Genomic DNA, 24,634 nt, shown 5'->3' with positions numbered 1-24,634 from the left:
CTTGTGCATGATGAGGCTTGATGCCTTTACAAAATATTATTGCTGTAGTTCTGTGTATGAATATGTGTGGGGGGGTGGCTTTCTCAGGTGGGGGAGTCAGGTGTACTGAGTCGCCCCACCTGACCCCTGATCACAATTTCACACATAAAACCACGTGTTCTGTTATTTCTTGGGTCCCAGGGAGTCTGATCTGATCCTGGTGCACACATCCCTCTCACTTTTGCCAAAAGGGCTCCTTTGGTTTTTATGTTCTACATAAAGGTAATCTCTTCTCTGCCCTCTCTATACATCACCCAATACAAGAAGGCCCATGTACAGTCAAACCTGGCAGAGTTAAGACTGTCAGGCTAGCCTCACTGTAGCATGAGAATTCGTCATCACAGATGTTCAGTGATGCGTCAACATTGTAACCGTTCAGTATGTGGGGGGAATTCCTCCCCGTATCAGAAGGCTGGGGGGGGGGGGGGGGGGGGGGGTGTCAAGTCCAGTCATTCTACATATTGGCATACTGAGTGATTATGACTCATGATTCTTTCTAAATAAAATCCCCTGACTTCTTAGACACCTACAGATTGTGAAAATAAAATGCTTTGATCAAGTGTCATTTAACATACAACTCACACTCTCAAACAGACACACAAAAAACCTGAGAAGATTCCTGTAAATCCCCCTTCCTTCTGATTGGACTCCTTGCCAGTCACACTGCCTTTTGATTGGATATTAGTCGGCGTGTGTCTTTTTTTGCTTGGCAGCCGATAACGCAGAGTTATATTTGTCTGCATGGGGGAGAAAACCAGACTCTGGAACTAATGTTCCGGTATTCCCCAGAGCTAAATAAACATCTTCTCCCTGCTGGAACGAAAGCCGCCAGCCTTCTCCTCCCACATTCCCTGTCGGGATGACTTATTCCACTCCCTCTGTTGAGGAATTACTCATCCCGCAGCACAGAACGGCATCTCCCGAGCGGTGGATTCCTGTCAGCCGGGGCCCCCTAATCATTCTTGGAATACTGAGGCCATGTCAGTCCAGACGAATCGAGTCAATGGAGATGAAGTAGCTTTTTCTGCTCCAGAACAGAAAGGCTACTCCGCATAACCAGTTAGTTATACTGTCAGACCAACAAATAAGTTGACACTCAATACAATACCTCCCGCCCACGATTATGCAGGTTTGACCCCCCCCATCCCTCCGATACCTTCTTCCAGGTCTCTCCTCATCGCCAGCAAGTCATGTCGATTATCCTTTTGTGTGGTAGCAATGCAACACTGCCTGAAAGAGAGGGGAAGCACAAACTGGGGAGTAGCATCACTTGGCTGGATTATTTGGCACCTCCTCTATAAATATCACCACAACTGGGAAAGTTACCTCCATGCCAGCTGACAGTGTGTGCTCTGTCGTGCCTCCACTGGATATCTGTCCGTGTTCCGGAAAACTGGATCCTAAGCCTGATCCTGTGTGACACGTGACTTTTCCTGACACCTTTGTGCTCTTATATTGTCTAACACCGATGGAACCAGTGGCAATCATTCAAGATGGCGGCGCGCATGGATGCAGTGGTTTTGGGCTCCCGGCATTCTATTACAGAACCTAGGTGGATCCCAAGCGCACACACATACCCAGATATGCTGAGAAAGTCAGACATAACAGAGGTACTATTGGATGGTGGGAAAAATTATAATAGCTGGATGAAACTTCTAAACTAAATGCAGACATTCAAACTGCAAATAGTTCTACTAACTCATTACTCATTAGAGTTGCAGGTAATATTAATATTGTAGCACTGGGATAGCCATCAGGCAGTGCAATGGTATACTGGACTGGTGTCACTTGAAAATAATGTAAATAGCTGTGTGTAGTTAGTGTTTATTATGTTGTTTTTGACAGATTGTCAGGTTGGAGAGCATGCACTGGTTCAGTGCACCCACCACATGACGAAACACCTTGGGATCCCAGTTGGCAACCCCCCAGGCCGACTCACGGTCCAGTTCCACCCTCCAGAAATGGCCTCTTATCTGCCACGGCCAGGTGTCCCCTTGAGCCTGGTCCAGCTGCTCAGGTCCTCTTTCAGGGAATTGCACTACATTGCCAGTGCCGTAACTGACGCTCCCTCACAGTGCAGGTAACGTGCCTCATTCGGGACTCCCTGAGCAACTGCTCGTTTAGCATAAAGTCAAACCAGTGGTACCCAAGGATTCTCTGAAGTGACACAGTACCGACGGAGTCGAATCTTCTTCTCAACTTACTGGATAGCGTTCATGTCTCGCAGCTGTACAGCAAAACAGGGAGCACCAGGACTCTTAAAGATTTGGACCTTTATCCTCATACAAAGATATCAGGAGCGCCACACACCCCTTTCCAGCGACCTCATGCCCCCCATGCTCTACCAATTTGTCTACTGACTTCACAGGAAGAGTCACCAGAGACATGAATGTTGCTGCCGAATTAAGTGAATCATTCGATGTGATTGACATTCTCTCCGCAGACACGCACATTGCTGATGGCTGTGTTCAAGAGGTCATTAAAGGCCAGAATCTTGATTTTTATCCAGGACACTTGCAAGCCCAGACACTCAGACTCCTTGCTCAGTTTCTTGAAAGGTCCAACCAGAGCCTCCATTGACTCCGCAAAGATTGTTGGCAAGTCAAGATCAGTCAAGATCAGTGAATCTTTCTTCACCCACAGATGCCCCACAGCCACTGGACACCGCAACACTACCCAACACCCAGTGTAGAGCAGAGTAGGAGCAAGAACACACCCCTGATGAACACTGGAATCAATTGGGAAGAACGCAGAGGTTCTGCCTCCACTGCGCAGCACTTACAGTGGCACTGTACAAGCCAGCCATGTGTCCAGCAACTTTGGGGGGATCCTGCAAAGTCTCTTTACGTCCCACAGGGCATCAGCTGAGTCGAACACTTTACGAAAATCGACAAAGGCTGAAAAGAATCTCTGCTAATATTCACATTTGCGCTGAATAAAAACCCTCAGGGCCAGGATGCAGTTGATGGTAGACTTTTCAGGCGTAAAACCCGACTGCTCTGCTCGCTGATAGGTGAACAGGTGATCATGGATCCTATTGAGAATGACCCTAGCAAGGACCTTACCTGGCATTGGGAGCAGTTGCCACAATCCTCACAAGCTGAGATGATGCATGTCTCCCAAATGGAAGCAAAGATTGCTTGCAATGCCAGGAGGACAGCCTTACCACCAGCCTGGAGAAGTTCAGCCTGATACCACAGATCACTGCAGCCTTCCTTACCCCTCAGCTGGTTCACCACCTGTGCAATCTCTGTGAGATTGGGTGGTTCACAGCTCATCAGAGGATCAGCCTCAAGAACTGTGGATCCAGAGATGTCCAATTCCCTAGCTAGAGGATCAGCTTAAAACAGCTGCTCAAAATAGCTCACACAGTGGGTCATAACTGCCGTGTCATCCGTAAGCACCATTCCATCATGCCCTGACTGCAACTCTCAGAAGAACACATTGGGTTGTGCGTAATGCTTCGATTCCTCTGTAAGCAGGATGTGGGTCGCTAGACCATAGATGGTGTGTCTCTTACTCACAGATCACTCTAACTAATGCCTCCTTATCTGCCCTCAGGTATAGACCAGAATTGCCTTCAAGCCGTACACTGCAACTCCTTTCAATAATATCTAGGGTGCCCTGCGAGTTAAAGCACCTCCTTCTGGAAACATTAACAACACCATTACAACTCTCAGCAACCTTCAGGGTCTTGACACAGAAGGCCTCCTACATCACATGACAATCGACAGTCACACTGAAGTCCACAAACTCTTCACACAGACTGCTTGCAAACTCATTACAAACAGATTGATCTTGCATCCTAACCAAGTCCAGCCTCATTCTTTGAGTAGGTGGTAGCCGACTGGACCTAAGATAAACCTTCTGAGTAGCAAAAAACAAGTCTGTGGTCAGAATTCACAAACTGGCCACTTCTATGTAGCCTGCAGTTCTATAGGAGCCTCTAGCGTCTGCCCATGAGAATGTGATCGGTCTCCTTCGCCTCACCACCAGTACTGGAGAACCAAGTCCAACAAAGTGGCTCAGGGCACTGGAACCAGGACTCTGCTATCTACCTTTGGGAAAGTCAAGGAACATGGAGCCAATTTCCCCACGGTTTCTCAGACCCCTGGGGACCAACACAATCCTCATAGCCAGCCCTGTCACTGTCAGTGGTCACACTGAAGTCACCTATGACCAGTGGAGTGTCACCTCGTGGGCATCCATCAACCACTGAGAAAAGCTGCGAATAAAATGTCATCAAGACATCACTCACTGTGGTTGAAGCATACCCTGAGACAACAGACAAGACACCCCAAGAGTGCCTTAATCTGAGTCTCATAATACACTCGTTGAAAGGAGTGACATCGGACACCATCGGGAGGAGTGATCCGCCACTGCAACAGCTACTCACTGAGTATGGCAGCCATCAGAGCGAATAGACCCCACTTACAGAGATCTGGCCACTCTCTGGTCTGCGTTCCTCAGAGTGCTGCCACTGAAATGTTACAAGTTATGAAGCTCCTCTGAAAGCAGAAGAAGATGGTCATCATGCCAGAGAGACAAGACGTTCCACGCGCCCATCCGGGTGGGCTGCCTCAGATTAGGACCCGAGTGCTGCTGTGTAGCAGGTGACGCCTCAGCACCACACCAGATCCGATCCCCAACAGGCCTGACCCCCAACAGGCCTGACCCCACTGGCTCTCTGGTATTTTAGACTCTTCCTGAGATGAGGCTCCTGAGAACTTTCCCCCATCCCCTTCATGATGCGTGCAGCCTTCCTGTGGGCGGCTGCAGCAGAACTACTCCTGTGGAGAGCAGAAAGCAGTCTTGTCTGCTTCGTCAGAGTTTTTACGGTGGCTGGAATGGCAAGCCCACCACCAGCCCACCACTTGCAGGCCATGACGCAGTTTAACGTCATCGCCAGGTACAGTTGTTATTGTGCTGTACCATAATGCCAAGTGTAATGTTTAATGTCACATTTTGTATATAATGTGTGTGTGGGCGCCCACTGTGTCCGGATGGCCAGGTGAATGTCAGTAAAAGCCACTTTTCTGCGCTTATTTGACCTCATTACTACTGAGCTGTAACGATGCCCAGTACCCCCACAGTATTACTTTGCGAAATATAGTATAATGGTCCTTTAATCGTGCAGTAACGTGTTTAATTCAGCCAGCCTCCTTCATACACCCCAGGATGGTCCAAGCGTCCTCCTTTTAATTATGAAATAGTTCCTTAATTTTACCTACAGTACTCTTGATAAAAAATAATGATAATACACTATGGCCGTTGGTATCCTACACACGTCGTAACGGCTTTTTATCCGGTCCCACAAACATCCTCTTTGTCTTTAGTTCATCATCACGAACGTTGCCGCTGATCACAATCGTACAACTTGTCGGTTGTCCGCATTCATGGTCCTCTGAAGTCTGTAAAGGACTGAAGTCAGATTTGTACATTTCGAAAACGAAAACCTCACCTTAAAATCTGCCATGAAAAATTTATGTAACAGCCACTTCTAAAACACATTTGTCAAATACTATTTATTTATAATTATAAATCGTACATGGCTTAAAATCTTTACTATTTAGCCTTTTAATAAATTTAACACACAATAAACAGTTCTTTTACGTGGAAAGGTGTTGAACAGGACATCGACGCTTTTATGAAGGTGTATGGAAAGTATAGTCAAAACTTAATAAAAGAATATTGTATTTTCGCAGAAAAATGCGTTAATGTTTCAAATCGGTCAGTATTAAAAAATACGCCACCTCGGCTACTCACTCAGATAATGGATGATAATACCACAAACAAAATATTACAAGACATAAAATGCGTGTGTATGGCTGTTACCGTATGAAAATTAATGAATAATTTATTTAGCTAACTTAACTGCAGACAAGACAATACAAAATAAACGAACAATATACTGTTACTCCCTGTATGTGCCACAAGAAACGCATTGGCAGAGCAGCACGTATTAACATTTTTATCCACTGATAGTCCTGATTTCTGGTGTCACATGAGGACGGGCAGAGGAGGATAGAATTTCGCTACAGTTCAGTGAGAGGAGCGTCAGCACCCCCTGCTGATCAGATAGCAAACTGCAAATCTTTCCACTGTGCAGCAGCAAAAACACGAGGCGACCACTGAGAAGCACTGAATTGAGTAACTGAATGCTAAGTGCTGTTTTTTCATTAATGGCTTTTCTACAGCACAACTCTTTCAACTACAATGACACAATTAGCGGGATGTCATTGTCTCCATCTTCTAACTTACGGTACCTCACACCAGGAATTTGAGATGGAGGTCTTGATAAAGCCAATTAAATTACATTACATTCAAGATTCAATAAAGTTAATTGTCATACGTAAATTCTTATTTTGTTCGTGCCGATGCTGCAAAAAAAATGAAAAACGAAAAAGAAAAACAATAGCACATGAGTAGATAGCATGTAAAATATAGAATTTCGAATTAGAATTTTTAGAATGCAGAATTTGGTGATCTGTGATCATTGTTGACAAACCACAGCACACGGTGCACAACGAAATGTGTCGTTATTTTATATATATGTACTCATGTACTAATGTACTGTATGTATATATACACATACACATATGTACACATATGTATATATATGTATATGTGTTCTGTATATATAAAATATAGGCTACAGAATGTGAAATATACATTAAATTATAAAATCTCAATATTGGCATTAGAGCGTTTACAAAATAAAGTGCCGGCCCAGAAAACACGAATTATACATAAGCATATACATGCATGTACACACAAGGGTCCGGGGAAAGACGTGTGAGCGTGAAGTGGCTGATGATTATTCAGTTCAGTGAAAAGTATGTGCAACTGCGTCTGCATGCGGAGTGCAGTGTACTGGCAGCCATTGTTACGGCGCTGACGTTGATGGTGATTCTGACGGCTGGGGGTATAGACTGATCCGGAGTATGGAGGCTGATTATTAACGACATAATACTGTTTCTATACATTTCTGTAATGATACTTAGGCCTACGATAAACTTTTAGTAATAATTGAGATTAGTGATTAGCTGTGCAGACAACAGTTGAACGTCTTGAAAAATAAGGAAACGCAATTTCATATTTATATCATAATTCTTTTTTGTTTATTGCAGATAAACGTATATAAATGCTTTTACAAAATATATACACACGCACATGTGCACCAGTATGTTAAAGCGCTCCGTATACATAGACTATATTTAAGACATTTTACTTTTAAAATAGCGGTATACATTCCCAATACTTTGAGTGAGTGTCTAAGTATTATAGTAGACTAGTTTATAAATAAAGTCATCGGGCAAACTCGGTAACACAGTAACAAGGAACACTGTCACGATGCAGTGTTGTCGTGGTGACCGTATAAATACCAGCCAGCCTACACGGGTGCAGAGAGAGACAGCAAGCAGGCTTTACATGGCTACTGAGAAAACGCGCGACAAGCCGTGCAACTTTGTAGACCAGGATCAAATCTGGTAAATGCTTCTTTTCCTAAGCCATAAATATCGCTGCACATTTACACTGTATGCGTGCATTTAATTTGAACGCACAATTATTACAACTGCATCTTGTAATAAGTACTATATACTAAACATTCAATATCCACTGAGAACATACCAGTTAAATATTATATAGGAAAGGGTAGTATTAACAGCTATGTTTTTAAATTGTTTCATACTTTCCACTAGAACAACAAGCAATAGCCTACTTAATAGGGCTACAACTGATTTTTAGTTTCGTTACGGTCACAGCTGCAATCAGTTAGTCTGACAATGTAATTCGTTATTGGAAAGGATAATGTTTTTAACAGATATATATTTAATGTTATGTGATCACTAGAAACATTCGTGGAGGCTGTGAAAACGTAAAAAACTTAAAGTCAGCAACAGAGTTAGAGTTACCCAATTCATTGTTTCTCGTTTCTTTAGACACATCACATGCTTTGCGTTTTCAAAACAGTTGGGTTCTTACCTTCTTTTACAAATAAGTAACGATTAATAAGAAGTACCGATATCAGCATTTATTCCGCCTTTCTGTTTCAGGAGAGTTCATGTTAATATTGAACTTGAATCAGCCAAAGCTTGGCCAAGTAAATGGGGTTTTCTGAAAGAGTCCTACAGTGAGGTAAACAGATAAAATGTCTGTTATTTTATGTCCTGCTGTTTTCGGTCTGGTGCCCTTTATGGGCGGTAGCTCTGCGAGTAATGATGTTGCCCGGTATCGCTAAAATCAAGCATCCGTGTCTGCTTCCAGTTGAGTGTGCGCGCGCGCGCGCGCGCGTGTGTGTGTGTGTGTGTGAGAGAGAGAGAGAGAATGTTGGTCTCCTCTGGATCAATTTATTTCCTTCATCACTCTTTCTCATGCCCTGTGTTTCCCGGCATACGGTTTACATCACTGTAATCATGACTGGATATGTGTTTATAAAGCTCATGTTATGGGGCAGTGCATGGCGCAGCAGGTTAGTGTGATCAGTAAGTCAGCAGTTCAAATCCCAGGGTTGACAGTGAGATTTCACCGTTGGGCCCTTAAGCATGGCCTCGAACCTCCAGGGGCCATCTCACCCTGCTTCCTCTAAAAATATCCATGTCACTTTGCATGAATATGCCTGTTAAGTATGGAAAATGGCATTAGCAACACACATGTATTAGTCCTCAAAAAGCACAGTAAAGCTTATAAAAACTGAAAGGTTATGAAAATGAAGTATTTGGAACTTCAGAAGCCTTTAGCATCTTCCAGAGCCACTGGTGTGCGGTGACAGTGTGAAACGTGCTGCAGGAAAGGGTTAGAGGGTGAAAAAAAACTTTGAAGTCTGTCCCCTTGAAGAGTTTCCAGGAAATATATAGTGGCTTTATCATATTTTGCCCGGTTTCAGGTGCTAACAGAGGGCAACAGGGTGAGAGAAGACATGGAGAAACTGGAGCTTCAACAACATTTGAGGACACACCTTCCCACCCCGCCTGAGACATATATCAAGGTTATCACTTTCAGCAGAGTGCCCTCAGGGTCCTACATGCCGCTGATTTATTTTCCCTCGACAAGTACATTCTATAAATAATTTTACAGTTAATATGGCTGCTCTGTTCCCGGTGACCTCTGTATGTTTCCCTCTCCAGCCTAGTTGTGCTTTATGTTGAGGCCCAGCTCTGTTCCTGGCTGTGATGCTGCTTTGCCCCGCAGGTGACGCCGTCTCCCCCCGTTCCCCAGACAACGCAGGCTTTCATTGGCTGGCGTTCTGCAGTGCCTGAGATGCAGCTGGATCAGTTTGGGCAGGTGAACCGGGGCAAGAAGAGCTTCCTCAAGGAGCTTGGCTGGTCCATCGACTCCTGCCGTTAATGTACAGCGGCCATATGCCCAATTCCAGCGGCATTTCCACAGTATTCATGCCCTCCCCAACAAGCAACTCATTTATAAAATACCATTTTTACCTACCACGGCTAGCTAGAAATAATCTCCTTACCACATTTATAGTTAAATTCAGGTTCCTGTAATTACAGTGCAGACACAGGAATAACTTGAATTCGTGGCCCTAAAATGATTAACTGCATGCTTTTATTATAATATATTTGCTGTAATTAACACTTTTTTTTAGATGACAAAAAAATTCAGCAATGTAGGTATTCTACAATGGGTTACACGCTGTGGACATCAGAAACTTGCCTGAAGCATGCATGGAAATGACAATTAAGATGACAGTGGACTGTATTCCAAGCATCCCACAATGGACATTATATACACAGATACATACACACAACCGTGTGGTGAATTGGGGGCTGTGTGTCCAGCATTTTCACGTTACACTTTGTGAATTCCTTCATTTTTATGACAGTGGGAAGTAAATTCCTTCAGGTGAACATTGTCTATCCATTTCCCGCCACAAGGCAGGGGACGCCCCAGACAGGATTACAGACTCCAATTGGGCAATTCGTGTGTTTTTTTTAATTTTGACTTTATTTCACCACTTGAATGCAGAATAAAAACCGACATGCCCATGGTCCTTATAGGGCATGACAGCCTGCTGCCTTTAGATATTTTATTGTTATGTTTTATGTATTTATATATTTTAACACTTGCATCCTGCAAATAACCTTCATTTAATAAAGTAATAGTTATAACAGAAAAGAAACAAAATGCTTAGTGAAGCTGTCTAAACGTTTTTGAATGTTGTGTTTGTTGGGCAGATTGGATAACGGTGAGATGGTGACGGTTGATGTCCTATTTTTATCATTAGGTCATTGCACAGCAGGTAGAGGAAAGAACCAAGATCGATTTTTATAAATGGAGTTAGAATTTGATTTATCTTTTTTTTTATGACATTAACAAATGTAGCTGATTCTCCATGGAATTTGAAAGTCAGGGATAAATTGTATTACAATGTAAATTTAGACAGTGTGTTTATACATGAAAGAGGCCAGAAAAGGCAGATGTAATGAAATGGGCAAAGTAATGATGACAATGATTACTATTCACAAATGTGTACAACATTTTGTGTCTGACAAGATTTCATAGGCCGTATATGCAGGGCACACTAACTGGTCAGAGGCTCCTGGGATATTTCGGTTATTCGAGGTCCCATACAACTGGGGGGGAATGGGGGTTGTGATTAGGGGTGGGGGTGGGGGGGCTTTTTGAGGCCCCAGGGCTGCATATATGGAAAGACCGAGAAGGGACTTAATAACACATACTACAACTGGCACAGCAGGTAGTGCGTGGGTGAGGACTCAGACTATCAACCTATCCCAGGAAACACAGCGGACAAAGTAGCTTCCCATCATACTCACCAGGGGCAATTCAGCAATTCTACATACTGTAATGTTCAGTAAGAAAATGGCACTGGCAGCAGAGTATGGTATAATGCAATAAATGGAACTGTATTAGTGATGTGCTCTGCAATCTAAATATGCAGCAGGAAAATCACCAGGCCTTACTGGCCAGCCATCTTGCCCACCTGTGGTGTGCAAACCCCACACACCAGCACATATGCATGCATGCCCCCACACACGCATTGCAGAACAATGCAGCAATACATGTCTGCATGCAGCAATACAGGTATGTTAGCAAATCATTTTTTTTTGTTTTTCAACAGTCAGGCACTCAAATGAAATGTTAAGACCTGTTGGGATTTTTTTTTGGTATTTTTGGTATGAGGAGAAGTGCATGCATTATGCAGAAGATGTGAATGGCCAGGCTCATGGTGAGGAACCAGCAGGCAGCCAATGAAACGGCAGAGGGGCGGGGCTAAAGGGGGGCAAAGGAAAGCATGCATATGACCACAATGTGACACACTATTTTTCATCGGTAACAATTTACTTGAGGGGCACAATTAACTTAGTAACTCAGTGACTACTCATGTACAAATCATTAACAAAAGTGCACTACATTATTTGTGCCCCCTGAAGTAAAGTGTTTCCCTTTGTTGATATCATTTTTACATATAAAGTGTAGACAGAGCCAGAGAACCATTACAAATAGCATGTTATATCAAACTGTATCTAGTTTCAACAGCATTGTAATGAATTGTTGTAGTAACATATGAATGATTAACAAGACAGAGCACATGGATCCTGCCTCATCACAAGGGAAGGTATTCCCTTACCTAGTGATATTGTCTTCTAATGATGTCTTCTAATGGTCATTTAAATGCTTTGGAATGTATGTAGAGTCAGACATGCTAAAGCAGTGCTTGGGTCTGAGTACTAAGTCTTAATACACAGTTTGTCATTTTGGAAACTAACATTTATACCAGGGTTCTTCAACTCTGGACCTCGATTCCAAATCCAGGCCGTGTTTTCAGTTCTCCCAGGTAGTTGTTTAATAATGACTGATTCTGATTGGTCAGAGGCTTCACACCTGACTGACAGGTAAAGGAAGGCTGGAAAACCAGCAGTGCTCGGACCTCGAGTTGAATAACCCTGATTCATACAGTCGTTCAGTTTTCTAGAAAGAAATGTCCATGTGCTCAGGGGTCAGAGGCTGCAGGAATATACACATTATACAACAGCATTATCTGTGCTGAAGGAAGGAACTGAAGTAAAAGTCTGTAAATGAAACCACTCTGCTATAGACACAAAGGTAATCAGAATTTGCTGGTCGCAGAATTCTTCCACTAATCATTAAGGCCGGCTGTGTATGCTATTGACAGTCCCTGCTATGTCATTTTAATGAGCGTAATGGATGACTGTTGACTCCCTGAGAAGGCTGGCTTATTGTTTGTTGTCCATTAAGAGGCTCAGACTTTTAGCAACTAACAGCTAGTGCAGCTATAAGAAATGAGAAACTTTATTATTCCATTCATTCAATATACACATTGCTTTTTATAATATACATGTAAGTCATTTGTATGCAAGACATCTGGATCTTGCAAATTTGGTTTATGAGTTTGCTCCCACTGTGAACATCGCATTTTAAAGCATCCAGCTATCCAGTTTCATAGTTTTGCTCTCAACGCTAGTTTGTCTGTTTTAATTCTATGAATGCTTGACATTTCCAGCTGTTACGACTTCATACCAGGAAGTCACAGAGATGCCAAGGCAGAAGTGGGTTAATTGGACCACAAATTCAGCTTCTCAGAGAACCAAGTTTAACAACTCTGACATGAGGTCATTTGGGCCCTGTGACTTTTCTAACCTTTTTCGTCTTTGCTGTGTGAAACTGTAATGACTCTTCTAGCATTAAAATAAATCAATCAGTAAATGAAATGTCTCCAGCGAAGGACATCTTCACAAACAATAACATTGACAAATTAAAAAAGGATGCTCACCAGACAGGCTAAATCCAGCCTTGAGTTTGACTCACAAAAAATCAGTGACCTTTAAAGTAATTACCGTAATTAACATTAGTGGAGCAGGTATTTTCTCCGCTGTGGTGTGTAGACCGGGGGGCAACATCTGTCCTGGGGAGCTAAGTCAGGTGACCGCTTGGATTACTTCATCATTCCTCCCATGTTTAGTGTATTCTTTGTGTCCCAGTAAGCCTGACCCTGAGGGAGGTGTGTCAGTCCCTATTGCCTGCAGTGTTTGTTTTCCTGTTCCCACCAATAATTCCTTGGCAAATGTTTTATTTTCCCTTTTTTAGTGTGTGATTTCCCCCCTTTGCCATTTCTCCCTTAAAAGAGGAAACATCCAAATCTGGATTAGATTTCTTGACTTTCCCAAATTGCATGTTCAGGTTATTTCCCCACAGCTTGGTGTATCATGCTTTCAAAGAGTTTTGAGGAGAGTACAGCAATAATAATAATTATAGTACTGAGGAAAGTTTTAGCCGAATGTGGGCAGCCTACTTACTGAGACATGGACACAGGATTAAAAAAAACAAAAAAAAAAACAATATTATAAACTTGAACGAGAAAGGTCTTATACTTCATTGAAGTAGTGTTGTAGTACTCGAGGCCGGTCTTTGTCTCGAGACCAATTTTTTTGCGTCTCGGAATGTACTTGATTTTGACGTGGTCTTTTATCGGTCTCGGACATACATAGAAGACTCAGATCAGTCAAGACCATTCATCAAAACGCCTCAATATTTATCACAGCGGCTTAATATTCATCTGTTTATTAACCCTTAGAACCTGACAAATGCTAAATTGTGATTTTCGCCCCCATTAACGTCAGGCTCGTAACTTAATTCGGATAGGTATAAAGCAGACATGAATCGTTTGCAAAAGAGAAAACTTACTCGATCCGGTCGTCCAAGTTGCAACGTTGTGTGCTAAAATATTCCAGAGTAATCCTGTATGCAATGATCGAGCCATATATTTTTTACATTTTCCACGAAAATGTACCCCTAATAATCCATAAATCGTTGACATAATTCACATTATATGGAAATGATCCACGCACTACCCTTCTAAGAAAAAAAATATATAATTAATTTTTTTATAAGCCTATACAGTATAACAAAGGGATAGAAAAAGACTCAAGAATGGGCTGGAGTTCTACTAGAAATAACAACAAAACGCAGCAGTCTATTTATTAAGAAGACGATTACATGATTTTTTCGCAATATTTATGTTTGTATATGTATGTTTGATGTCGAGCTCCGTCAGTGTTGAAATAGAATATAATTGTAACACCTCCTACAGTACATGTAAACACAATGACGTGCCACAGCACTGGTTTATTGTTTGAGTCGAAAATGCCGACTAAAAGTTTGCTTCTCAAATTTCACTTCACCAATCCTATAGCGCATATATGCGTAAAAACGAAAGCGATAAATATTCAGCATTGGACTCCAAAAACCGACTGTTATGTGTGTGTTTATCCAATTTTCCATAAACTAAACAATGCATGCTTTTCTATTTCAATTTCATTCAGATATTACAAAGTAATAAAAAAATAAAACCATGCATTGCTGTCCATCAGATAACTTCAACAAGTTAACAAATGGATGTAAAACCAAAGATATTCGTTTCACAATACTAAGCCATAGAATGGTCCTGCAGTTATAGCCCTGCATTCCCACATCATGAAGACTCTAATCTCAACAATTATAACATATTTGTAGTGCCTGTTATATTTTCATATTAGATGAGACACTGAGGCTACGTTCACACTGCCAGCCACATCGCTAAATTTTTTGCTCAGATCGGATTTGCCTATCTTGACGGTTCACATTCATAAGTAGCCTACAAGTGACCTGTATCTGACTGTAATGTGAACGCATCGTTCATCCGAAGCGTCTCGGTCTTGCCCTGCCTTGGTCTTGTCTCGGTCTCACCCTGCCTTGGTCTTGGTCTTAATTCAGTCTCATCCTGCCTTGGTCTTGTCTCGGTCTCACCCTGCCTTCGTCTTGGTCTTGTTTCGTTCTCACCTTGCCTTCGTCTTGTCTCGGTCTTGCCCTCTCTTGCTCTTAGTCTTGTCTCAGTCTCACCCTGCCTTGGTCTTGTCTCGGTCTCGCCCTGCCTTCATCTTGGTCTTGCCTTGGTCTTGCCCTGCATTGGTCTTGGTCTTGACTCAGTCTTGATATACTCAGGTCTTGGTAATGACTTGGTCTCAGTTTTGGTGGCCGTGACTACATCACTACATTGAGGTGGGGGGAATATTATTATCATCCAGTACTTAAATTAGATATTTTATCAATTTTTTCAATGCAATTCACCTTGAAATTTTACTAAAGAGAATGCTCTGTCAAGTTATTCATATTTCAGAAAAATAAAAAAAACTCTTGATCAACGAAGGGATGAAATTCTATTTATGGAATCTCCTTCAATGTCAACAATTTCACAAATGTATTGAAACTTTCACTGTCTGTACAATTTCATTTAATTTAATTGGCAAACTGGCATTGATTAATTATACAAACAGTTCAAATATGTGAGCTTCATATTATTCTGACCCCTTTTAAACAACTCGATTTGCGAATAAAAGAAGCCCATTTTCCCACAATTAATACTAAATGTATACTACTAGCACATTCAGTACACTACCGCTTTCCCGGAACAAATATTTACTGTTGCGGGTCCAGAAGAGTGCGCAGCCGCAGTTGCGGCCGCAGTCGAAACGTTTCCAGCGTGCCGTACGTCCTGATGACGTAGGAGATCACAAGACCCAGATGAGTGCTCTTTGGCGTGGCTCACGCCCAAGTGACGTGTGACGCTGTCGGGCCTGTCGAGCAAGAGGAAGCAGAAATAATAACAACTGCGGGGGGATTGCGAGTTCAGTGGAATATTTTTCATTTGGGTTTTGCTAGATATAATACATTACTACAGTCGTTATTTAGCAGTTTTCTGTTTTTTTACTGAGTCATACGATGTCTTTGTTCGGAAAGTTGTTTGGCACCGGGGGGAAAGGGGGGAAATCACCGACCCCGCAAGAGGCGATTCAGAAACTCCGGGACACGGAGGAGATGTTGACGAAAAAACAGGAATTCCTCGAGAAAAAAATTGAACAGGAACTCCTCACTGCAAAGAAAAATGGCACCAAAAACAAACGAGGTGAGGCCCTGCTGTGTAGTGGTATATATACAGTATAATATATACGGAAATGGTAGGAAATAGTCAGGTCATTCACTAAATATCTGTGAAGAAAGTGGAAGAGTTTCATAGTTGAGTGTTTTGCTCTGTTAGCCTCATATTTGTATATATACACATATAGAAGTATGTTGTATAACTATACCACAGTATACTCAATACTGCTACGAGGCAGTTCTCACCCGATTATGGCCAATATAGTATTTGCAATCAGTTTTAAACCTCGTTTTAAAAACGTACCCGATGTGGTGTTTATGGGTGTCTGGCCTCCAGTAAAAGCAGGATGACTGCTGGAAAGCATATATATAGTCATGGTACTGTTCGTTTGGCTGTAAAATAATCGCCAGCCCTTCATACGGCTACATGGAAAAGACTCGCTTAAGCCGCGTTAACTTCGCAAGTTAAGGGGCTGACGTTTTTAGGTTCGATGTAAGTATAGTGAGATTTTTCTTGTCTTTGGGTGTCCACGACGACCGACTTGCCTGACGGCGGATTGGTGGAAGGAGTAATGTGTTCTGTTAACTAGTTAGCGCTGATTTAAATCGCCATGGAAAATATAGCCAGTCTCCAGTAACGTCAGATATATGAGGAAGTAAGTTTTGTCTGCATGTGACACGCCCATAAGAGGGCTGTTGCTGTCGGTCTCATGTGTCTCTTTGTGGGCGGTCGCAAAGCGGCTGATCTACAGGTAGCTACAAGATCCTCCAATACGGCCTATGACGGACATGTAGTGATGGCGTGTCGATAAGATCATTCGATTGTTGTTATGGGGACATTGTTGTTGTGCATTTAAATAGCACATGTGAAAATTGCATGCTTTTTGTCCTCAACAGAAATATTGTGTCAATGAAATTGATTTACCCTGTCTGTGGTTCACATCTCATATTCATTATACATGTAACATTTGTTATTCCTATAGAACAATAAAACGTTTCCACTCACATTCCTCTTTCACTAAATAGGTGCAACTTGTTTACCCGTAGGCACAATTTTAGCTGAATCACTGGGTTACAGGGTTGCTGGCATAGAGTTACTGAGGAACAGTTGTCCCCTTTAAATGGATACACTGGAAACGACACCTGACAAAGTAAACTACAGCACAAGATACTCTTGCAGTATTGTGATAGAAGGCAAGTGAAACCAGCATTGCAGTCCATGGCAGGGCGTTAGTCATTCTGTTTGGTGTTCATCAATTAGCACTATATGTATTTGATTTTTGATGATGGGTGACCTTAAATCCTATGCACACTCTGACCTTGTAGGAACAAGAAGGAAGCAGTGCAACAGCCTGGATATAATGTATTCTTACACACTGTGCCGAGTATTCACTACGTCTGAACCTTCACCACAATGTGAAATAGGGCTGTAGACTCAGGAAGATTTTGGTTTTGGTCACTGCCAAGTTTATTTTTATCTTTATACAAATAGTCTGATGCACAGTCAAGACAGGTTAAGGATACAGTTTATAATCTTGTGTGAATGAAATGTCATTTTAAACATTTGAATATGATTAAGGAAAACAAATCCATTTTACCTAGGATAAACTCAGTGTCCAGCCTGAGTTAACGATTTCATCGGTTTAGACTGTTCTACTGGTTTGCAGTTACATTGCTCAAATTTGTTTTACTGCAGTTTCAGTCACTGTTATAAAACCACCATCATACTGGTCTCACTCTTTAGATAGAAAATACATTGCAAGCTGTCCTTGATCTACTTGACTCAGTTCAGGTTAATTCACCCTCGGTCACTTGGCTCCTGCATCTTAATCACTACTGTGAGTCTGTTTGTGGCCGTACCTGGTTTACTTTTGCGTGCTACAGTTAGTCCTCCTGAGACTCCATCCAGCAAGACGCTGGCACTAAAAATGGAACTTGGGACATGTTTTGTTGCATGGTTACATCTGAATCCTGCAGTTTATTTAAAACCCGCAGGACATTTGCACTCCACACTCCTTTATTTTCTCACGTTAATCATTGTGTAGTTAATCATAGAAGCTGTATGAGTAACCCCCCCTCCACAGTTATATATAATTTCTGGATATACCAAGTAATCTGTTTTTAAATCATGTGTGTCTGGCTTGAATGAATGAATGTTATATTTATATATTGCTTTTCACTCACCTGGATGATGCGACAGCAGCCATTCTGAACCGATACACTCACCACCTAGTAGGTGAGGTAGTGAAGGGGCAGGAGAGAACTCGCTGATTCAATATAGGGGATTATTAGAGGGCTGGATTTGAAAAGGCCACAGTGGGCAATCTTATTTATTTAGTGATTGATAGGTAGGACATTGGGGTACTGCCCACACTTTTTTGAAAGATGCCCTGAAATCTTTTATGACCTCTGAAAATCAGGACCTCAGTTTTACATCTCATCCAAAGGACAGTGCCAGTTTACAGCACGGTATCACTGCACTGGGACCCACACAAACCCCAGGATGGGCTTCTCTGTCAAGGCGCTGGGTTCCACACTGACCGCAAGATGGGCTTCTCTGTCAATGCAGTGAGGCACTGGGTTCCACACTGTGACCACAGGATGGGCTTCTCTGTCAATGCACTGAGGCACTGGGTTCCACACTGTGACCGCAAGATGGGCTTCTCTGTCAATGCACTGAGGCACTGGGTTCCACACTGTGACCGCAAGATGGGCTTCTCTGTCAATGCACTGAGGCACTGGGTTCCACACTGTGACCGCAAGATGGGCTTCTCTGTCAATGCACTGAGGCACTGGGTTCCACACTGTGACCGCAAGATGGGCTTCTCTGTCAATGCACTGAGGCACTGGGTTCCACACTGTGACCGCAAGATGGGCTTCTCTGTCAATGCACTGAGGCACTGGGTTCCACACTGTGACCACAGGATGGGCTTCTCTGTCAATGCACTGCGGCACTGGGTTCCACACTGTGACCACAGGATGGGCTTCTCTGTCAATGCACTGCGGCACTGGGTTCCACACTGTGACCGCAGGATGGGCCATCCATCACCTCCTCCAGCAGCAACCCAGCTTTCCTTGTTGGTCTCCCATCCAAGTACTGGCCAGGCCCAAACCTGCTTAACTCCAGGTGTATTACCTAGTAGAAGAAATTTTCATCAGATTAGATAGGAACCGCTAGCCCTGTATCTACTATTGTGGCTGGTATCCTCCAATACCAGAAATTATTTCTGGATTATTTTTAATCTCCAAGATCATTTGATTATGTATTTTTGCTTTGCCTTGATAACCACAATAGTCAGGACAAGTGATATTGATGAGCACTGTGTGTCTGCCAAAGAAGGTATCTGTAAAGGAAGGAGTATTTTTATAAACACCCATGTATTATGCGTAACTACCCTTTTATATAATGCTGTAAGACGTGACGAGGGTTTGGATGTTTCCAGGAAGGGCTGAGTTCAGGCAACTAGCTACTTTACTCATCAATAATCAAGAGGTACTTGTACTAAGAAGGGTTGCTTTGTGTGTTTGTGAAAGCGATAGAACAGAAGCATTGGTTTGGCTCCTGTGGGTTTACATTTGCTTCATTTATTTAACTAGCAATATGTTTTTTGTATGTTAGTTTTACCTATCTTCTATGTCCTGTGGATGCTTATATTATTTGTCTAATTCAAGTCTACTGAAACTGGTTATTACACACCTGAATAACTGGAAGTCAGCTGTAGTTTGGTGTCTGCAGGAATAATTCAAATATAAATGTATACTGTAATAGGTTATGGGACCAAACAGTTGTTTCCTTACTGCTACCATTTGTCCCAAACATTCATCTGCTTTCTGCCATGCAGCTGCCTTGCAGGCCTTGAAGCGTAAGAAGCGGTACGAGAAGCAGCTGGCCCAGATCGATGGAACGCTGTCCACCATCGAGTTCCAGAGGGAGGCACTAGAGAATGCCAACACCAACACTGAAGTGCTCAAGAACATGGGCTTTGCTGCTAAGGCCATGAAGGCAGCCCACGAAAACATGTAATGAGCCCCGTATTTTCTTTGTCTTTTAGTGGCTCCTTCAATTTAACGTTTTGTCTGTAAAAGTATAATAATACGACAATGAAAGGGCCATGGATGGTGCACGAGATTTTTTTTGGTCATAGGAAAATGCTGTAAATGAGCTTCTCTCAAATATCAGGAATGTATGTTTCACACTTTTCAAACCGTCATACATAAACATTTGTGCTGGTTATGGACTGTGATACTCAAGATTGGAGGCTGGCTCCTCTACCATTAAGCAAGGTCATTAACCAGAATTACATCAGTTAAGTATCCAGCCTTATAAATAGGTTAGACTGTATCAGAGGTATTGGATTTGTAAGCTGCTTTTCAAACAACAGAGCAATAACAAAACTGCTGAGGAACGGCGAACGACTTCCTTAAAAAAAAAAAAAAACTGGATGCTTGAGCACCAGCCCTGAAACTGTTCTTGTTCTGCTGTGTTTCTAGGGACATCGACAAAGTGGATGACTTAATGCAGGAAATCACAGAGGGGCAGGAACTCGCACAGGAAATTTCAGATGCCATTTCAAAACCTGTAGGTTTTGGTGAAGAGTTTGATGAGGTGAGCATCCTGCAGGTGGAGCTTCTGTCGTTTTACTTGCCATAAGGCTCTAAAGAGCTTTGTATGTCCATATGAATTAATGTCAGTTTTGTTTGTGTTGGTAGCAGACATTATATATACACAGCACTGTATGTGTATGTAAACCATTTCATTGAAAACCTCTGCAATGTGAGGTACGTAACCTCTTGTTGTTAATTCCAGGATGAACTCATGGCAGAATTGGAGGAGTTGGAACAAGAGGAATTAGACAAAAACCTGCTGGAAATTGGAGAGAACGTACCTCTACCGAATGTGCCGTCCACATTACCTGCCAGACCATGTAAGAACCACAGTAACGGCAACATATCAGGTGGATTGTCAAGCTGTAGACAATGGAGCCTGTCCATTTGCCCTAAAAGTGTAAAACTAAGCCAAATGTAAGGTTTGTTGCAGACACTCACAATTGACTTGGTGTGTGTGGTTCTTATATGGACTTCGAGTCATGCAAAATAGCTGTTTTCAACAGATGCTTGACTTCTGTTAGATAGGTATGAGGATAGTGCCTCTTTTCCTGGTCATCTGCCTGGAAACATGTGGTCCACTTGTTCTGACATAACAGTGCACTGTTTATAACGGCCCATTAAACTTCCCTGTGGTCATGATCATAGTGTACTCTAGGTTAATAGATCTGTTATGAAATGGTGTGACTTCTCAACTCTTTTCTAGTCTTTTTTTTTAATTAAAAAGATGTCCAAGCCGCCCTGTGGTGAAATGAGATTGTCCAGTTCATGATTCTGCAGCAGCTGGCCTCCTGTCTCGGGGGAGGTGGTCCACAGCATGGGCAGTAACGGTCGCCCCTCAGGCTTTCTTCTGGTTATGTCAGTTTCTTTTGCCTCCTCCTTTTCAGCAGCAAATAAAGAGGAAGATGAAGACGACATGAAGGACCTGGAGGCCTGGGCTGAGGCTATTTAGTCTGAGCTCTGACGCTGTCATTATCACTATCATCACCACCCCAAGTGGATGGCAAGAAAGGACTCTGGTTTAATGTGCTTGTTTTGTATTTGGAGGGAATGCTAAATAAATAAGAATATACTCCAAAACCCATAGCTCTCTGTGTCAGCCCAAAGCAGTAAAGGGTGGTGACAGCTTATTTGTTGCAAAAAAATATCGATGATCATAAGGAAGGCCATTACTCTGATAACACCTAAAGGAGAATGCTGCTTTAGCATTTTTTTTCCCCCGTATCTTTGACCTACGTACTACTGTACATTCATAATGCTCAGAGGCTTCCCCTGCTGTACACTCCTCTGCTGAAGTCGTTACTCTACTTCACACGGTCTACGTCTGTGAGTCATAGTGGTAGGAGAGTCAAAGATACGTAATGAGGGCAGTACCAGTAAGGATTACTGAAGACGGCATCATCTGGCAGCTGTGTTCCATTGTGCGGATCGACTCAGTTTTCTGTTCAACATTGTGTAAACATGCGAATGGATTATCCGCCAACAACGGCCGAATTGGAATGTAAATTTTCATCCAACCGTACCCCTTAAAATTTATCTGTTAACCACTTTCCATGTATGTTTTAAAATTATGTTTTTGGAGAGAGATTATCTGGCTCTGCCTCTGCTTTCTTTCTTTGTGTGTCTCCATGTTTCCCATATATATATATTAAAAAAAAAAATGTAACACTAGGGAAAAAAAGGCTATTTTAAATACTTGGGGAATTGACTGCCTGTCAGTTTAGATTGAGTGAAAGATTTAAGTTTTCATGGTAAAAATTGGCAATTGGGTCTTGTGTATGTTTATATAGAGAGTAAATGATTGTAATATTCCACACACAAATATACTGACAGAATAATGGTTATTTATGGCTATGGGTTTTTTTTTTGTTAACTTCCTTTAACATTTTGTAGCCTATCCTGATATCAAAGCTGCTTGTTTTCTAATTGTATAATTTTCCCTTAAACTATGTAAAATATGTATATTCTGATTGTAAAAGCAAAAAATGGCCACTTTACATTGACATGCTCCACAAGAGTCTGAATTTGTGTCCAGGGCTGTGTGTTTCTCCAACTTTATCTGTCTTACGGTTTCTCTGACTTGCCACCTTCTTACCAGCTGCCCTTGTTCTTACGGTACGCCAGAATTAAACCTTTTGCCAAATAACTGTTCTGCTCACATCATGCTTTGACAGGAACAAAGTGCTCATCTTGGCCAGGACAAGAAGTGCAGAATGATCTCATGTCGCTTGGATACAAACAGGGTCATGTTACTTTGTGAGACAGCAGTAGGAAATGGAGCCTGGCCCATCTGTATGAACAGGATTATCTGGCAAATCAATTTGTTTTTCTTCTCTCCGTATTGAGGACAGCTTTAAATGTGATTGGCCCGTTCAGTATTTGTTATTTATTTTACTATGTTAACATCTTTACCACCTTTTACAAAGGATATTAAAATTTAAATATGTTGGCACTTTTTTCTTTAATTATACAGATTATTACTGGTGTGCTTTAAGAGTTTTTTTTTTTTCTTGATGTTTGCTTTCGCTTAGCAAGGTGAGTACAGCCTAAACTAAGGGTTTCCCTTCCTTTTGATGACTGCAAACTGCTTTACAGTAGGGATGCAAATTATCGAGTAATTCATTAATCAATAGTTGTTTCATCTTATCGATCGATGATCGATTAATTGCTAAGCGGCAATTTTTCTGAGAAGCTGAATTTCCCTCTGAATAGGTTCCATCTACTGTATACGTATAAGTTGTGGAATTGTTGTACTTCGAAATACTTCCACATATTGTGCATTTGGCGTCGTCGTCATTGACCAACTTGAAGTGGCTCCATACTGCACTCCGTTTTGCCCTCTTCATCCTCTGTGTACCGTTTCTCTTTTATCTGTTGTTTTATCTGTTGTTTGCTTGTGTTCCCGCGTGTGCGTCAAGTGCACCCCACGAGGACTGGCAAGGAATTATGGGTTCAAAATACAATTAATTGCAATTAATTAATTTTAATCGAGTAATTTCTTATCGACAATTAATTGATAATCGATTAATTGCTTACATCCCTAGTTTACAGTGTGCAAAATTCGATCTGGGGTGGGTTGCTGTTGGGGGGGGGGGGGGTTTGCTGATGATGGGGCTTATTGCCATGGTGGTAGGGAGAAAATGCTGGACAAATTGTGTCCCTTGTTGATTCAAAAAGGAACGATCCTGTGGAAGCAGGATGGGTGGCATCTGTAGTGGTGTTGGTGGTGCATCGATTGGTAGGACAGGATGGATGTTAAAAGGGATGTGGCCTGAAAAAAATATTTGGTTTTGGAAATAAACCAACCCCCCTTAACGCCCAGGTTCCGCCTGAAGGAATGAGCGTAGGACTGGCGTAGCCTTGTCAGCACGAAGCCATTGATATAAAAGCAAAACTTCACCATCAGGAAACCGATGGCAGTTGTCTTGTCATGTAGGACAAATAATTAATCTTGCTAATGCCGTCCTGGAATGAAAGCCATAATTTCTGCCAAGAAAAAGTCAATTACTAATAGTATTATTGATAATTCTGAAATGCTTTTAAATGGTATACCCCCAGACTGTAACAAACAATGCTTTGTTCCCTATTTGCATAAGTATAGGTCCATTGGAATGCTGCTCTCTGCCCTCCATAGTGTGGGAGGGTCACAGTGCAGGGTTAGCCAATGTGCAGCAGCCCTGGAGCTGGGGGCTAAGGGCCTGTGAATGTTCTGCTGAGGCTGGGCCTTGAACTGGTAGTGTTCTGATAATGGGCACAACCACACAGCCTGCTGAGCCACTCACCTCCGCCCTTTACATGCATGTACTCTTCTAAGACATTAAACGGAAGCTGAAACACATGTCCATATGGCAAGTTTGGATATAATTACCAACTGTTAATGTTTTAGGGCATGTTGTTGGTTCTGGTGTTTCAGCATTTATTTTAGTTTAATTTAATAAATAAATGGGGGGGGGGGGGGGGGGGTCTCAATTCATATGCAACATATGAGGCTATTTCCCATACAGGCCTGAAAACATACAAAAATCTAGTCCTGTGAGTCATTACACCTTTGCTTTACAATGCTATGAAGTTCGACGTC

General features: G+C 42.3%; 2 protein-coding genes across 3 annotated transcripts; both read left to right on the top strand.

Moving 5' to 3' along the window:
* The first annotated feature begins 7,387 nt into the window (after positions 1 to 7,387).
* Positions 7,388 to 10,432, top strand: LOC111835222 (ciliary microtubule inner protein 1). The gene is made up of 4 exons (XM_023795278.1): positions 7,388 to 7,529; positions 8,097 to 8,178; positions 8,927 to 9,028; positions 9,232 to 10,432. Exons 1-4 carry the CDS (start codon positions 7,393 to 7,395, stop codon positions 9,385 to 9,387), a joined length of 477 nt encoding a protein of 158 aa, XP_023651046.1. The 5' UTR covers positions 7,388 to 7,392; the 3' UTR covers positions 9,388 to 10,432.
* A 5,178-nt stretch (positions 10,433 to 15,610) lies between these two features.
* Positions 15,611 to 22,702, top strand: chmp4ba (charged multivesicular body protein 4Ba). Of its 2 annotated transcripts, none has more exons than XM_023795432.2 (5): positions 15,611 to 15,979; positions 19,794 to 19,971; positions 20,443 to 20,557; positions 20,759 to 20,876; positions 21,447 to 22,702. In XM_023795432.2, the coding sequence occupies exons 1-5, from the start codon at positions 15,796 to 15,798 to the stop codon at positions 21,506 to 21,508; spliced, it is 657 nt and encodes a 218-aa protein (XP_023651200.1). In that variant the 5' UTR covers positions 15,611 to 15,795; the 3' UTR covers positions 21,509 to 22,702. The 2 variants fall into 2 exon arrangements, with proteins under 2 accessions (XP_023651200.1, XP_023651199.1); XM_023795431.2 differs by having other exon boundaries at positions 15,613 to 15,979; positions 21,444 to 22,702.
* Positions 22,703 to 24,634: the final 1,932 nt, after the last annotated feature.

This window comes from Paramormyrops kingsleyae, chromosome 8 (genome assembly GCF_048594095.1).
Source record: "Paramormyrops kingsleyae isolate MSU_618 chromosome 8, PKINGS_0.4, whole genome shotgun sequence".
NCBI lineage: Eukaryota > Metazoa > Chordata > Actinopteri > Osteoglossiformes > Mormyridae > Paramormyrops > Paramormyrops kingsleyae.
This window is presented reverse-complemented; position numbering and strand designations above follow the sequence as displayed.

Excerpts from the sequence above, each read along its gene's own strand:
- LOC111835222 (XM_023795278.1), top strand. The coding sequence starts at position 7,393 with ATGCAGTGTTGTCGTGGTGACCGTATAAATACCAGCCAGCCTACACGG. Across the intron at positions 7,530-8,096 it reads GTAGACCAGGATCAAATCTG|GAGAGTTCATGTTAATATTG; the intron begins GTAAATGCTTCT and ends TTTCTGTTTCAG. Across the intron at positions 8,179-8,926 it reads TGAAAGAGTCCTACAGTGAG|GTGCTAACAGAGGGCAACAG; the intron begins GTAAACAGATAA and ends GCCCGGTTTCAG.
- chmp4ba (XM_023795431.2), top strand. The coding sequence starts at position 15,796 with ATGTCTTTGTTCGGAAAGTTGTTTGGCACCGGGGGGAAAGGGGGGAAA. Across the intron at positions 15,980-19,793 it reads TGGCACCAAAAACAAACGAG|CTGCCTTGCAGGCCTTGAAG; the intron begins GTGAGGCCCTGC and ends TCTGCCATGCAG. Across the intron at positions 19,972-20,442 it reads AAGGCAGCCCACGAAAACAT|GGACATCGACAAAGTGGATG; the intron begins GTAATGAGCCCC and ends CTGTGTTTCTAG.